General features: G+C 51.8%; 2 protein-coding genes across 8 annotated transcripts; one reads left to right on the top strand and one right to left on the bottom strand.

Annotated features, from left to right (window-relative positions):
* Positions 1 to 75: 75 nt before the first annotated feature.
* Ivd (isovaleryl-CoA dehydrogenase) lies at positions 76 to 13,244 on the top strand. 7 transcript variants are annotated; one of them, XM_087207504.1, is made up of 13 exons: positions 76 to 283; positions 1,063 to 1,152; positions 1,399 to 1,450; positions 2,524 to 2,693; positions 3,203 to 3,296; positions 3,497 to 3,633; positions 4,648 to 4,744; positions 6,772 to 6,865; positions 7,382 to 7,463; positions 8,055 to 8,159; positions 8,236 to 8,308; positions 9,758 to 9,835; positions 11,034 to 13,244. In XM_087207504.1, the coding sequence occupies exons 1-13, from the start codon at positions 131 to 133 to the stop codon at positions 11,165 to 11,167; spliced, it is 1,359 nt and encodes a 452-aa protein (XP_087063630.1). In that variant the 5' UTR covers positions 76 to 130; the 3' UTR covers positions 11,168 to 13,244. The 7 variants fall into 7 exon arrangements, 6 of the variants coding, with proteins under 6 accessions (XP_087063630.1, XP_004861615.1, XP_087063629.1 ...); XM_087207503.1 differs by having other exon boundaries at positions 81 to 325; XM_087207506.1 differs by lacking the exon at positions 76 to 283 and adding an exon at positions 377 to 399.
* LOC101710522 (histone H3.3A-like) lies at positions 9,095 to 9,766 on the bottom strand. The gene has a single exon (XM_004861556.4). The coding sequence runs from the start codon at positions 9,720 to 9,722 to the stop codon at positions 9,312 to 9,314; it is 411 nt and encodes a 136-aa protein (XP_004861613.1). The 5' UTR covers positions 9,723 to 9,766; the 3' UTR covers positions 9,095 to 9,311.
* Positions 13,245 to 13,295: the final 51 nt, after the last annotated feature.

Below are 13,295 nucleotides of genomic sequence, written 5' to 3'. Positions count from 1 at the left end.
TCGCCGAAGGTGAATGGCCACTGGAGACCCACCCCCCTCGCCGATTGGACATAGCGCTGAAGCCCGGATTGGTACAGTCGGAAGGGCTGGCTGGCTCAGTGGTACATCTGGCTCCTGGAGCAAGGCAGAGATGGCGACTGCGATCCGACTCCTCTGTCGGCCTGTGTCGAGCTGGAGGCTGCAGCCACCGCTGCTGCCCCTCGTCAACCTGGTTTCTCGGCGGGCCCATTCTGTGTTGCCCGTGGACGATGCGATCAACCGGCTAAGCGAGGAGCAGAAGCAAGTAGGGAGACCGATCCCAAGGTCGCCTCTGCAGAGCCCGCCGGTGCTTACGGGGCCTTCGGAACGAAGCTTGGCCCCGGGCCTGGTTGGGCTGCCTGAGAGCCGTCTGATTATCTGGTAGCGTCAGGCGTGCTCTTGTGCGTCTACTAAACGACAAAGCACCTGGGTCGTAGCTGGCAGAGATTTCAGGCTTGCATCCTAGTTCTATCTTTCCACCCAAGGGATTCTGTAATCACAACGTTTTTTAGTCTAAAGCTCTGTGTTAGTAAAGAGCCTGACACATACCGAGACCTGATGGAGGCGTGGGTAGAGCTCCTCGAGGGTTGGGGGGTGGAATCTACCTGGAAGGCCCCGGGGGGCCCTTCCTGCAGGCTTTGTAGGCCTGGGTAAGGAGCCTGTATTTCATTATAAGTATGAAGGAAAGAGATGGGCTAGCTTTATACAGGAGAGTAGCAATTAGAAAAACCATCAACATTAGGCGTTTTTTAAATCATCAAGCCATTTAAACCGAGATTTTTTAAAGGGCGATCTTGGGCCGGGGATTTAGCTCAGTGGTGCCGCCGCCTGCCTCGAGAGCGCAAGGTCCCAAGTTCAATCCCGGTACCAAAAATTAAAAGGTGATCTTATTCTGAGGAAGCATAAACTATTGAAGCCCGAGTTTTGATCTATGCCGTTTGGTGTGGTCACTTGTGTCCTGGCTCCCTAACTTTGTCCTCAGTAGTGGAGATGCTGCTGCAGTGGCTTGGTTTCAGTGCCATCTGCCCACCTCTCTCCCTCTAGCTTCGTCAGACCATGTCTAAGTTTCTTCAGGAGCACCTGGCTCCCAAGGCCCAGGAGATTGATCAGAGCAACGAGTTCAAGGACCTTCGAGTGAGTTAAGTCCAAGGCAGGGGTGGGGTGGGGTGGGGTGGGTGGGGTGGGGTGGGGTGGGGGGGTGGGTGGGGTTGGGTTGGCGGGTGGTTAAGTTGCACTGTTGCCTGAAAGAGCTCACATCATTTCCTGGTAACAGAAACCTCCCGAAAGATGGAGCTCTTTCCGTGGAAGCACAGGTCTGTTTTCCACCCAAATGTGGCTGGCTGCCTTCTTACAGCACCGTCCACCCCATTCTCTTGACAGGAGTTTTGGAAACAGCTCGGGAGCCTGGGGGTATTGGGCATCACAGCCCCGGGTGAGTATAGCTTCTTTCCCGAAAGAACACTTTCTTCATATGCCCTGGGAAATTCTCTGTGTACAGCAGTTGTCCTAGGGACTCAGACTTACCGCTATGATTCCTAAGCTCTGTCCAACAAGTGGCTGGTAGGGCCGGGGATTTAGCTCAGTGGTTCTGCTGCCTGCCTTGCAAGCGTAAGGTCCTGAGTTTGATCCCTGGTACCAAAAAAAAAAGAAAGAAAGAAATCATGCAGCTCAGTGGTAGAATGTGGGCTTAGCATACAGAAAGCTCTGGATCAGGTTTAAAAAAAGAAAAGAAAGGGCCAGGGATTTAGCTCAGTGGTTCCACCGCCTGCCTCGCAAGCTAAGGACCCGAGTTCGATCCCCGGTACCAAAAAAAAAAAAAAAAAAGAAAAAGAAAAATCAGATAAAACCATCTAAAGGGAGAGCTTTTTTTCTTTTAGAGACAAAATCTCACTATGTAGTACAGGCTGGGCTTGAACTCACTATGTGTCCCAGGCTTCCACTTGACAGTGGTTACTCATCTGTCTGTTATCTGTCACTTCACCTGTTACTGGTCCCACTTTGGGTCCAAAGCAGTTCTACAAAAGTCTTGCCTTGGGCTGGGGATGTAGCTCAGTGGTGCTGTGCCTGCCTGGCAAGCGCAAGGTCCTGGGTTTGATCCCCGTATTGCCAAAAAAAAAAAAGTCTTGCCTTCCCAAGGTCCTTGCACATGTTCTTGGCTTCATCTCTGGTTCTTGGTGCTTTGGACGCAGCCTACTGGTCCACCTTTGTGTTTCTGTTACTCTCTGTTCACTCATCTACTTCTGCTTCTGTAGCTTTTGTAATAGTGCTGCTCATTGTGTAAGATGGGGTAAGGCTGGGAGTGGCAATGACTGTCTTCTGAACTGTAGCTTGGCCAGCTCCCCAAAACAGATCAGTTCTGTGGGCTTAGAAGAGCCTACAGCAACTGCCTGTTGGCCTGGCTGGGGAACTGGAACAGGTGCTGCAAGAGTTAGCCATTAACGTGAGGTTCCTGCTGTGCTCCAGTATAACCAGCTGCCCTTCTGCCCCCTCCGCTATCCCTCCCAGTTCAGTACGGTGGCTCTGGCCTGGGCTACCTGGAGCACGTGCTGGTGATGGAGGAGATATCAAGAGCTTCTGGATCAGTGGGCCTCAGCTACGGCGCCCACTCCAACCTCTGCATCAACCAGATTGTGCGCAACGGGAATGAGACTCAGAAGGAGAAATACCTTCCCAAGGTGAGGTCATGGGCCCAGAGTTGCTTTGACTACAATTTTAGGTTTGTTTGTTTTGAGACAGGGTCTTGCTATGTAGTTCAGGCTGGTGTTGAACTGAAGCCACTATGTAGCCCAGGCTGGCTTCAAACTTGTGATCCACCTGCTGCAGCCTCCCAGGGCTGGGATTATAGGCATGCACCACCATACCCAGCAAAAATATAAAGTTTATGTACAAAACAAATTGAAAATAGGGCTAGAACTCCTGAGTTGGGCACTACATAGGCAACAATTGAAGAGAAATAGAAGGCCAGGCATTCAGTGGAATTGGGCACTGGTGGTGCAGCTCAGGGAGAGCTCACCTATTGTGCATGAGGTCACAGGTTCTACCTGCAGCACTACTGGCCTTGTGGATGCTGGGGACAACTTGTCCTGAGAGTGTGCTGGGACCCAGTGCCAGCAGGAAGAGGCCATGGCAGAGCAGCTGGAAGAAGCTGCAAGGGCCCTAATCAAGCTTGTGGTTTTCCCTGTAGCTGATCAGTGGCGAGTACATTGGAGCCTTGGCCATGAGCGAGCCCAATGCTGGCTCTGATGTTGTCTCCATGAAGCTGAAAGCGGAAAAGAAAGGTAAGGCCACTGTCAACTTACGGAGCTGAAACAGGCAGAGGAACAAACTTTTGCAGAATGAGGGAGTAGTTGGGGTGGCCCCTGCCGGGTTTCCAGCATGCTTCTCAGCTGAGCAGCTTCTCCCTCATAGGAAGCTCTGTGACTACCTGACTCACACAGGCCAAGCTGGCTTGAGCAGGGAGCCCATGTCCTGCCCTTAGGAGATCACTATGTCCTGAATGGCAACAAGTTCTGGATCACCAATGGCCCCGATGCCGACGTCCTCATTGTCTACGCCAAGACAGATGTGGCTGCTGTGCCAGCTTCCGGGGGCATCACGGCCTTCATTGTAGAGAAGGTAAGGATGGTGGATGCATGGTCGAGGAGGCTTCTCCATCCTGGCAGAGACCAGAGGTAGCGCCGTCTGGCCAGTCAGTGTTGTGTGTTCTGCTCCGGTGGCATGGGGAGACAGAGAGGACAGCTAAGGAGACTGAGAGGAGGGTGACCAAAGTCAAATCCAGGGAGGATGGGTCACGTCTGGATTGTACAAAGAGGTCCAAGAAGAGGAGGACTGAAAGAAGGCCACTAGCTTTGACAGCCAGGATGTCCTTAGTGAGCTGGGCAAGAGAGAGACAGTCTTGACAGTGAATGCAAGAGAAAGGTAGAACAGGCCTCAGAATTAAAACTTGGGAGTTTGGGCTGTTTTTCAAAGTATGGGAACCGGAGCAAATGCTTTAGTAAAGAGGAAGAAGAAGGAAGGGTACTGGGAATGGAACCCAGAGGCTCATCCCGGCTAGATAAGCCAGTCTGCCACTGAGCTGTGCCCCAGGCCCCGTAGAGAGACAGATGAATGTGTGTGCAGAGGTCTGAGGCACCCTCCCTAGATGAGGGGACAACAGCTGTCCAGGACTGGCACAGAAGGGGACTGGCTGTGACTAGAAACCTCCAGGTTGTGGGGTAACACCACCCGCCCTTACCTGCCCAGAGTCCATTGCCAGCGCCCTGCTGGGCACCTGCCAGCACACAGGCATGCAAGTGGCTGCATCCGTCTCTGGCAGGACTCCATTAGGAACAGATGGCAGAAAACCAAGAAGGTCAGAGGAAGTGAATGCCCTGGGAGTAATAGCCCCTGGAGGAGGGAAGCAGAGTCAGGCAGGGTTGGGAGTTTCACTGGGGAGGAGCTAACTGCTCCCATGAAAACTGGGGAGAAGGCAAAGCAGCAGCAGAGGAGGTGGGGTCCTGGGACTGGAGCAGTCTCACCCCGGCGTGGGTGCCGGGCAGGTGTGGGGACCTGCGGAAAAGAAAAAGGCCTTTCCTTTACCAGACCCCCTTGGGAAAGCCTAGCCAGGGCCTCCTTTTGTTTTCTGTGAAGGGAATGCCAGGCTTCAGCACCGCCGAGAAGCTGGACAAGCTGGGAATGAGGGGCTCGAACACCTGTGAGCTGATCTTCGAAGACTGCAAAGTTCCTGGTAAGAGTCTCTGAGAATGAGGAGCCCTCCTCCGCCTTGACCCCTTCACGACCTCATCTGGTTGTTCTCAGGCTGAGAGAAAGCCCCTGTGCTTACTCATTAGCTGGTCCCTGACAAGGCATGTGGACGGCTGGACCAGGAATGCTGGCCTGGCTGGGAGGAGGAAGGGGATGTTTCCTCTGTGAATTATGCACCGACTGGGGTTTGTGTTTCAGTAGCTGGGGCAAAAGGTCAGAGCTACCCCTGCCTGCTCCTAGCCTTCAGACTTCCTGTACCTTTATCTGTGCAGCCTCAGTGTTACTCATTCGTGACACTAACAAGCCGTCTGAAGAAGCTCAGGGCACGAGAGGCAGTGTGGTCGTGGTAGGCGGGTGTTCTCCCCTGAGTTCTAGCTGGAAATAGGACCCCATGTAGCACCATGGGGAGCCAGCACACCCAAGGGCATAGCTCTGGTCACCAAGTAGGACTGCTCATGCCTTAGCCACAGACTACCCCCCACCCCCACAACCTGCCACCCCCAAAAAGTCTGCTGTAGTTGGAAGGGACGTCTAGGGAGGGGACCTGTGCAAGTCAGTAGCATGAAAGGCAGGTCAGTGGTGTCGAATCTCTGTACTCTGAGTTTCCTGCCCACACCTCCCAAGGTCATCCATTCTCCTAGCTTTCTAGCAAGACAGGTGCTTGCTCGGCAGCTTCAGTGACTGGCATGGAATGGCCCGGCTCCTGGACAAAGCAGCTTTCATAGGCCACCCTGTGGGGAGGCGACCCTGGACCAAAGCAAACAGCTGGAGGAGAGCACTTCTGTGGTTCCTCTGTGGGTCCAGGTGTAGAAAGAACCTAAGAGGAACGGGGGATCTCCGAGACCAATTAGCTTTTCTACTTTCCCATCCAAAGGAGCCCAGGGAGAGCAGGGAAAGATCTGACAATTTAGGGCTTTGTATCTTGTGTTCTGGACGGTGTGGGGGTCCTGGAAACTCCATTTCAGACTGGAAATGGCAAAAAGGGTCCTTTGCTCTCACCGGAACCCTAGTGGAAGGTCAAGTAACATCTCCGTGCCTTGGGTAAAAGCATTTATCAACACCACCCCCTTTTTTCAGTACTGAGAATTGAACCCAAGGCCTTCACACTGAGCTACATCTCCAGCCCTTTTTATTTTTATTTCCAGACAGGGTCTCACTAAGTCGCTAAGTTGCCCGGGCTGGGCTCCAGCTTGTGATCCTTACGCCTGAGCCTCCCAGAGTGCTGGGATTTCAGGTGTGCTGCACCACACTGAGCTAAACCCAGTACCTTTTGTAAAATGTGAAGAGGCAATGGGATGTGGTGTTGCACACTTGAAATTACAGCACTCTGGGTGGCTGAGGCAGGAGGGTGGTAAGTTCAAGCCCAGCCTGGGCAATTTAGCAATCTAGTGAGACCTTCTTTCAAAATAAAATTTAAGAGCCGAGCATAGTGGCACATGCCTGTAATCCCAGCACTCGGGAGGCTAAGGCAGGAGAACTGCCGTGAATTCAAGGCCAGGCTGACATAGCGAGACTCTGGCTCAAAAAACAACAAAAAAATCTTTTAAAATTGAAAATAAAAATTTAAAAGAAGGGATGAGAATTGTCTTAGTCACTTTCTTGTCACTGGAACAAAATGCCCAATACAAACAAGGCAGAAAGGAGATGGTAGAAGGGCCTACGTGGACAAATCTTTTCAGATCATGCCCCAATGACCTGCCTCTTCCAAGCAGACCCCACCTCCTAACTGCACACACAGCTCTGAACTCTTCAGTGGATTTTTTTTTTTTTTTTTTGGTGCCGGAGATCGAATCTTCAGTGGATTAATTCACCGGTGTGGGTCTAGTGTACCCAAGATCCAATCACCTTCCAAGCATCTGAACCTTTGGGGGGACATTCTAGATCTAAACCAGAATGGGGATATAGCTCCGTGTCAAAGCCCTTGGTTCAATCCCCAGGACTGCAAAAATAAAAACAAAAAAAGGGCAGAGGCTGCCAGCAGCCCTCTCTGATCACCATTCATCCCGGCAGCTGCCAACATCCTGGGCCAGGAGCGTAAGGGTGTCTATGTGCTGATGAGCGGGCTGGACCTGGAGCGCCTGGTGCTGGCAGGTGGGCCCCTTGGGTAAGTGCGAGGCTGGGGGCACAGGGGTAGCTGGGGCCCCTCTGGGTAAGCACAAAGTGTCTGGGAACTGAGGTCCTTCAACCTCTCTGGCAAGAGCAGGCCTCAGAAGCAGTAGCAACCTTCCCCTTAGAGACAAAGGGAGCGACCTTTTGGCTGTGCCTGTCTTGGAGACAAACCCCTCTCCCTACGTTGAATTTCTTTACACAGAAGGGAAAGAAATGTCATCATGTGACAGAGCAGAGCAGTAGTTCTGCTTGAGGTGGGTGTGAAAGGAGAGGCAGGCCAGGCCTTGGCCTTAGGCACCCTATAGGGAGGTGCCCTCTCCCACCTCCCTCCAGCCTTGAAAAACAGGTAGAGTGTGGGCAGCTGGTGCTGTGACAGGCAAGGTAGAAGGAGTTTCGCAGGTCCTTATCTTGCTGAGCTCTCTTACCAGGCCTTTCTCTGACATGCTGCTGACCCAATTGGCACCGGTGGGATGGTGACACACCTCCACAACATTCTTGTCCTTCCTGGCAGGTTGATGCAAGCTGTCCTTGACCACACCATTCCTTACTTACACATGAGGGAGGCCTTTGGCCAGAAGATCGGGCACTTCCAGGTGAGCAGACTACTTTGCCGGGAAGTCCTCTTTCCTTGGCATGGGCTTTGGTGTCATGGGTAAGGAAGGAGGGCCTGCACTGTGGACACTGACTGCCCTTGTGTAGCACAGGGACCTCACATGCTGAGAGCACCAGCTGCGTGCACACACAGCCTGGCTTTGAAAGTGTTCGGGCTGTGCACCGCCTTGCCCCATTTCTAGTTGAGATGTATGAACTAGACGTAGGGAGGCTGGGGGTGGCGTGTGCAGCCTGTGGGGGGCTTAAGGGAAGGGCTGTGGCCTTTCTAGTCTGATCCTGTTGGTCTGAAGAAGCTGCAGGATGTTGATGCAAGTTGAGGCAGATCCGAAGTGCCTTGGGGACAAGGGCTTTGGGACACCGAAAGGGCCATTCCAGGGTGCAGCTCCCCCAGGGGAGCAGCAGCGCTCTGGCCTTCCTCCAAGATCTGTTCCCGTTTCTGCCATCCTAGGCGAGTCCTCTCTCCTCTGTGTTCCGATTCCCATTCCTGGCTGCCAGGTTGCCACTGCTGCTGACTAGCTTTGGCGACAGGGGAAGTGTCCTGGCCCTCTGACTCTACCTCCCTTTGGGCCCAGTTGATGCAGGGGAAGATGGCGGACATGTACACCCGCCTTGCGGCGAGTCGGCAGTACGTCTACAACGTGGCCAAGGCCTGTGATGAGGGCCACTGCACGGCCAAGGTGAGGGCCAGCCGGAGGGGGCGGTCAGGACTACACCACATGCAGGTGGGATCTGCTGACCCGGCTTCCTCCCCAGGACTGTGCCGGGGTGATTCTCTTCTCGGCCGAGTGCGCCACGCAGGTGGCCCTGGATGGCATCCAGTGCTTCGGTGAGTGTCCTACACCCTCCCTCTGGAGCTGCCTCTCCACCTGTGCCAGCCCCGGCTGAGCTGGCCACAGCCTTTTGGTGCCCCAGTTAGGAGGAAATGGAAAAGCACTTTGAGAAAACTTCTGGGGGACACAAGCAGCTACTACCTTTTTTTAAAAAAAATGATATGTTTGTGATACATAATAATTCCATTCATCTTAGGGAACTGGTACATATACGTATGGAATCTTGGTCATTTTTATTGCCTCTCCCCACACCCTCCTCACCTTCCACAGGTCCCCTTCCCATCTCCAGAGTCCCCCTCATTTCCTGCCATCTCTTTTTTTTTTTTGTGGTACCAGGGATCGAACTCAGGACCTTGTGCTTGCAAGGCAGGTAACAGCACCACTGAGCTAAATTCCTGGCCTATTGCCATCTCTTTTATTTTGCTCTTTAAATTACTTATATTAGAGAAACCATGTATTATTATTATTTTATTTTATTTTTTTTACAGTTTAATGTATTTTAATAGCCAACTTACAGGAACAGCACAGAAAGACAGACAACATTAAAAATATGTACTAGCATGTTTAAGACAACTCAGAAAAGTATAATGACTAGATGGAATCTACTGTATGATAAAAATGCTACAAACACCATTTAGTTGCCGTCAATAAGAAATTTACTTGTTTAAAAAAAAATCCAAATGCTGCCATTGTCCAGAAAAATTTAACAGGTTTATTTATAATTGTTATAAAGTTGAACTGCTGAAACTTGTTCACTGAAACATTTTGACTTGCATTAATGCTTTACATCCCCGCATTAATATTAAAAATTCACACACAAATGAAAATGGAAAAACTGCCAATACCTGATTTCTGTCCCCTATTTTCCACTCGCAATCATGTACTTAGGTACCTTTTGACCTCAAGGAAAAAAAATATCTAACATTCAGAACTACCAATAACAGGAAGAAGAGAAAAAAACTTTTTTGAGAATGAAATGCTTCCCACCATAATGGACTCTTAGGCACGTTCTCCACGTATGCGGCGTGCTAGCTGGATATCTTTTGGCATAATTGTTACACGTTTGGCATGGATGGCACACAGATTAGTATCTTCAAACAGGCTAACCAGGTAGGCCTCACTTGCCTCCTGCAAAGCACCAATAGCTGCACTCTGGAAGCGCAGATCTGTTTTGAAGTCCTGAGCAATTTCTCGCACCAGATGCTGGAAAGGGAGTTTGCGAATCAGAAGTTCAGTGGACTTCTGATAACGTCTAATTTCACGGAGCACCACAGTCCCAGGCCTGTAACGATGAGGTTTCTTCACCCCTCCAGTAGAGGGCGCACTCTTGCGAGCGGCTTTTGTAGCCAGTTGTTTCCTGGGCGCTTTACCACCAGTGGATTTGCGGGCAGTCTGCTTTGTACGAGCCATGGTACAGGAACCTCCTTAACCCCTTTCTCCCTCAGCTGGAGCTCGGCGAGCCGGAGGCGGCGCTGGCATTGGAGAGCGGCAGCGGCACGGTGGCGGCTGTGAACACCAACCATGTATTATTTAACTTGTGTCTGATTTCACTTAGTATTATGGTTCCAAGACCCATCCATCTTCCTATACATGACTTAAAATTATCCTTCTTTCTTTCTTTCTTTCTTTTTTGGTACCAGGGATCGAACTCAGGTCCTTGCGCTTGCACAGCAGGCGGTGAAACCACTGAGCTAAATCCCTGGGCCAAAATTATCCTTCTTTATGGCTGAGTAGTACTCCATTGTGTATATACTACATTTACTTCCTCTATTCATCTGCTGACAGGCACACAGGCCACTTCCATAACTTACCAATTGTGAGTTATGCTGCTATAAACTATGTTTACAGCAACCACCTTCAGCAGTGACACTCTCCTCCTCCCCACCTGGCCTCATGGGGACGTGGGGGAAAGAGATTCCTCGGGTGGAACTGCCTCGATTCCCTGCTGCCCAGTGGGTAAAGACACAGACTGGAGCCTTGCAGCCCAGGTCTGACTCCTGTGCCAGTCTCTTCTCCTCCTGCTTTGCGGTGTCTGCCAGCAGTTCGGCTCTTTCTTTGCCTGGTGTCCTTGCCACCCCAGGTGACCTCCTAGCCTCAGCTCCAGCCCTTGCCCACCTGACCCCCAACACGATATTCTCCAAGCCCACATAGCCTTCCTTTCTTGTCATTATTCTCCAAACATACAAGTATCTAAATAAGTACCCTATGGATGATTTAGAGAACATGGGTGCATGTGTGTAGGTCATGTGGAGACATGGTACCATTTTATATACATCCCCAGACCTTTTTCTTTTGGGACAGGGTCGCGCCAAGCTGCCCAGGCTGACCTGAATTTGTGATTCTTCTGCCTTAGCCTTCTGAGTAACTGGGACCACAGGCATACCTGACACCATCCTTGAGGTTTTTCAAATATTGAGGGCTGAAAATTTAGCTCAGTAGCACCACACCTGCCTCACAAGCGCAAGGTCCTGAGTTCGATCTCCAGTACTGAAAAAAAAAAAAAAAGATTGAGATGAGCTGGGTGTGGCGGTGCACGCCTTCAATACCAGCTCTCTGGGAGGGTGAGGCCGGAAGGGAGGTGAGCATGCGCGGTGCTGGGGTCCTCAGGGCTCCTGGGACTGACCCCACAGACACAGCTGGACTGTGCCTTCTGTTTGCTGTCCTTTGCCCACGCCCACCGCTTGTGTTATCCTTTCTTCTCTGCCCAAACTTTGACTGCAGGTGGCAATGGCTACATCAATGACTTTCCCATGGGCCGCTTTCTTCGAGATGCCAAGCTGTATGAGATCGGGGCTGGGACCAGCGAAGTGAGACGACTGGTCATCGGCAGAGCCTTCAACACAGATTTCCACTAGCCCCGCGGCCAGGAGCCCCGCGTCCCAGCACCCAGAGGCCTTTCTTCAGAAGCAGACCTGGCATTCTCCCGAACACCAAAGCAGGCCCTGCAGCCTTTGCCCACCAGCCTGCTGGCCTCTGCAGGAGGCTGGGCTCTCCACACTGGCTGCCAACACTGCAGCCTCCCGGCTGGGTCAGCCAAGCGGGAGTGCTTCCCACGGACTTGGCAGGTCTTTTCCCAAGTGTTGGCTGCGCTTTGGTAACCGTGCCCTGGCTCTGCAACTTCCCATCTTCAGGGGTGGCACCCATAGACACGCAGGTGCCCACCTCTTTCTCTTGTGGGGACCTCTGGCAGGCAGACCCACCCACTCAAGTGCAGCCCAAACCCTTAACCTGTTTGCCAGTTTCTTGAGGCCTCCACTCCCAGCAGCTCAGGACACCTGTGCCAGATGTGTGGAGGGGCAGCACCCAGGAGCCTTCTTCACCACACTGATGGTCCCAGCCAGGTGATTTCCAGAGCTGACTGGGAAATAGGCACAGGCCCTGACCAAGGAGGCCTGAATCACCCGGCCCAATTCCAGCCAAGGCTGCCTGTGAGCATTTCTCTAGATGCCCTGTGGCTGTCTTACCACTGCCCAGTGGCTGCTGCCATTTTGTATTAAACATTGTGAGACAGCCCAGCCCCTCTCTGCTCCTAAACCAGTGTTTGGAGGAAAAACAATCTACTTGCTCCTGACTCCTGTCTAGATCCGATCTTGGAGAATGGCTGGTCCAGGTGCTGCTCCTGGGCGGCAGCTTGCTCTTCAGTCATGAGACACCTGAAGAAGGTAGAATCAGCCCTTGGGATAGAGGAAGTCTCAGCCCCAAATCTCTCTGATTTTCTTTTCTTTTCTTTTTGTGTTGACGATTGAACCACAGAGGGCTGAGCTACATCCCCAGACCTTTTTATTTTGAGACAGGGTCATGCCAAGTTGCCCAGGCTGACCTGAATTTGTGATTCTTCTGCCTCAGGCTTCTGAGTAGCTGTGACCACAGGCATGTGCTACCATACTTGATAGCATCCCTGAGGTTTTTCAAAGACTGAGTCAAGCTGGGCTAGTGGTCCACGCCTGTAGTACCAGCACTCTGGGAGAGTGAAGCAGGAAGAGCACAAGTTCAACCCCTAGGCAACTTCACAATTTAGTGAGACCCTGTCTGTAAAAATTAAAATGGGCTGGGGATCCAACTCAGTGTGAAGGCTCTGGGTTCAATCCCTGGTACACCCCCCTCCCAGTAAAAGACAATTTGAGTCTCAAAGTCAGAATTAGAGTCAGGATCCAGATGCTAACGGCACATATGGAAGTGTTCTGACCACACCAGCCCTGGGTTCCAGGGCACAGCACGCTAGACCGGGTACTATCTGAGAGACCTGGGTCTGGGTTGTTGGACCCACTAAGCTCCCAAGGGAGGAACTGGCTTTCTTGGCTCCCAGCCCAGTGACACTTGTTCCCAGCTTTTAGTCCTGGCCTTCAGCCAAGTGCTGTTTGCAGCGTAGGTTTGCAAGAGGTGGGGTCAGCTCCTCACCAACCCCAGTCTTGTCCCATCTTAAGGGGAAGATCCATTTCATGTCTCCGTCCCACCCCATGCTGTGTTTGAATGCAGCTGAAATGGTGATCATTTCAAACAAGTAGTTGGAACAAGCCACCTGCAGACACTCAAAATGTGCTAGAACGCAAGGTGTGGTCCTGTCAGTGCTGCTGGAGCCTTGCCAGTTTGGGGTGTGACCCCTAGAAGTGCATGTGTTGCAGCTTCAATCCTGAGTTATTTGTTACTGGTATTTGGAGGAGGGGTCCCAGTGGCATGAACATGATCTCCCATTTGCTTGTCCTTTAAGGCCTCCACCCAGTTACTATGCAGCAGGGGCCTCACCAGACACAGTGCCTCTTTTGGGCTTCCAGCCTCCAGAACTGAGAGCAGAAAAGCCTCTCCAAGCTACTAGGCTGTGGTATTCATTTACAGCAACAGGAATCAGACTAAGGAAGAATGTGATTGTTCTCCTGATCTTTTATGTGAAGCATAAGAGGAGTGTTTAAAATAAAACCAAAACTTCAACCTGAACTGTGCAGCTTGAGTCGCTTCTCTGTGATGGGAGCCTCCCACCACCATGTC

The sequence above is a fragment of the Heterocephalus glaber genome, unplaced genomic scaffold (assembly GCF_053883595.1).
Source record: "Heterocephalus glaber isolate CG9 unplaced genomic scaffold, H.glaber_assembly_v1.0 deba00000809, whole genome shotgun sequence".
Classification (NCBI taxonomy): Eukaryota; Metazoa; Chordata; class Mammalia; order Rodentia; family Bathyergidae; genus Heterocephalus; species Heterocephalus glaber.
This window is presented reverse-complemented; position numbering and strand designations above follow the sequence as displayed.

Coding starts and splice junctions, on each gene's coding strand:
- Ivd (XM_087207503.1), top strand. CDS start 131: ATGGCGACTGCGATCCGACTCCTCTGTCGGCCTGTGTCGAGCTGGAGG. Junction 4,745..6,771: donor CGAAGACTGCAAAGTTCCTG/GTAAGAGTCTCT, acceptor TCATCCCGGCAG/CTGCCAACATCCTGGGCCAG. Junction 8,160..8,235: donor AGGGCCACTGCACGGCCAAG/GTGAGGGCCAGC, acceptor CTTCCTCCCCAG/GACTGTGCCGGGGTGATTCT.
- LOC101710522 (XM_004861556.4), bottom strand. CDS start 9,722: ATGGCTCGTACAAAGCAGACTGCCCGCAAATCCACTGGTGGTAAAGCG.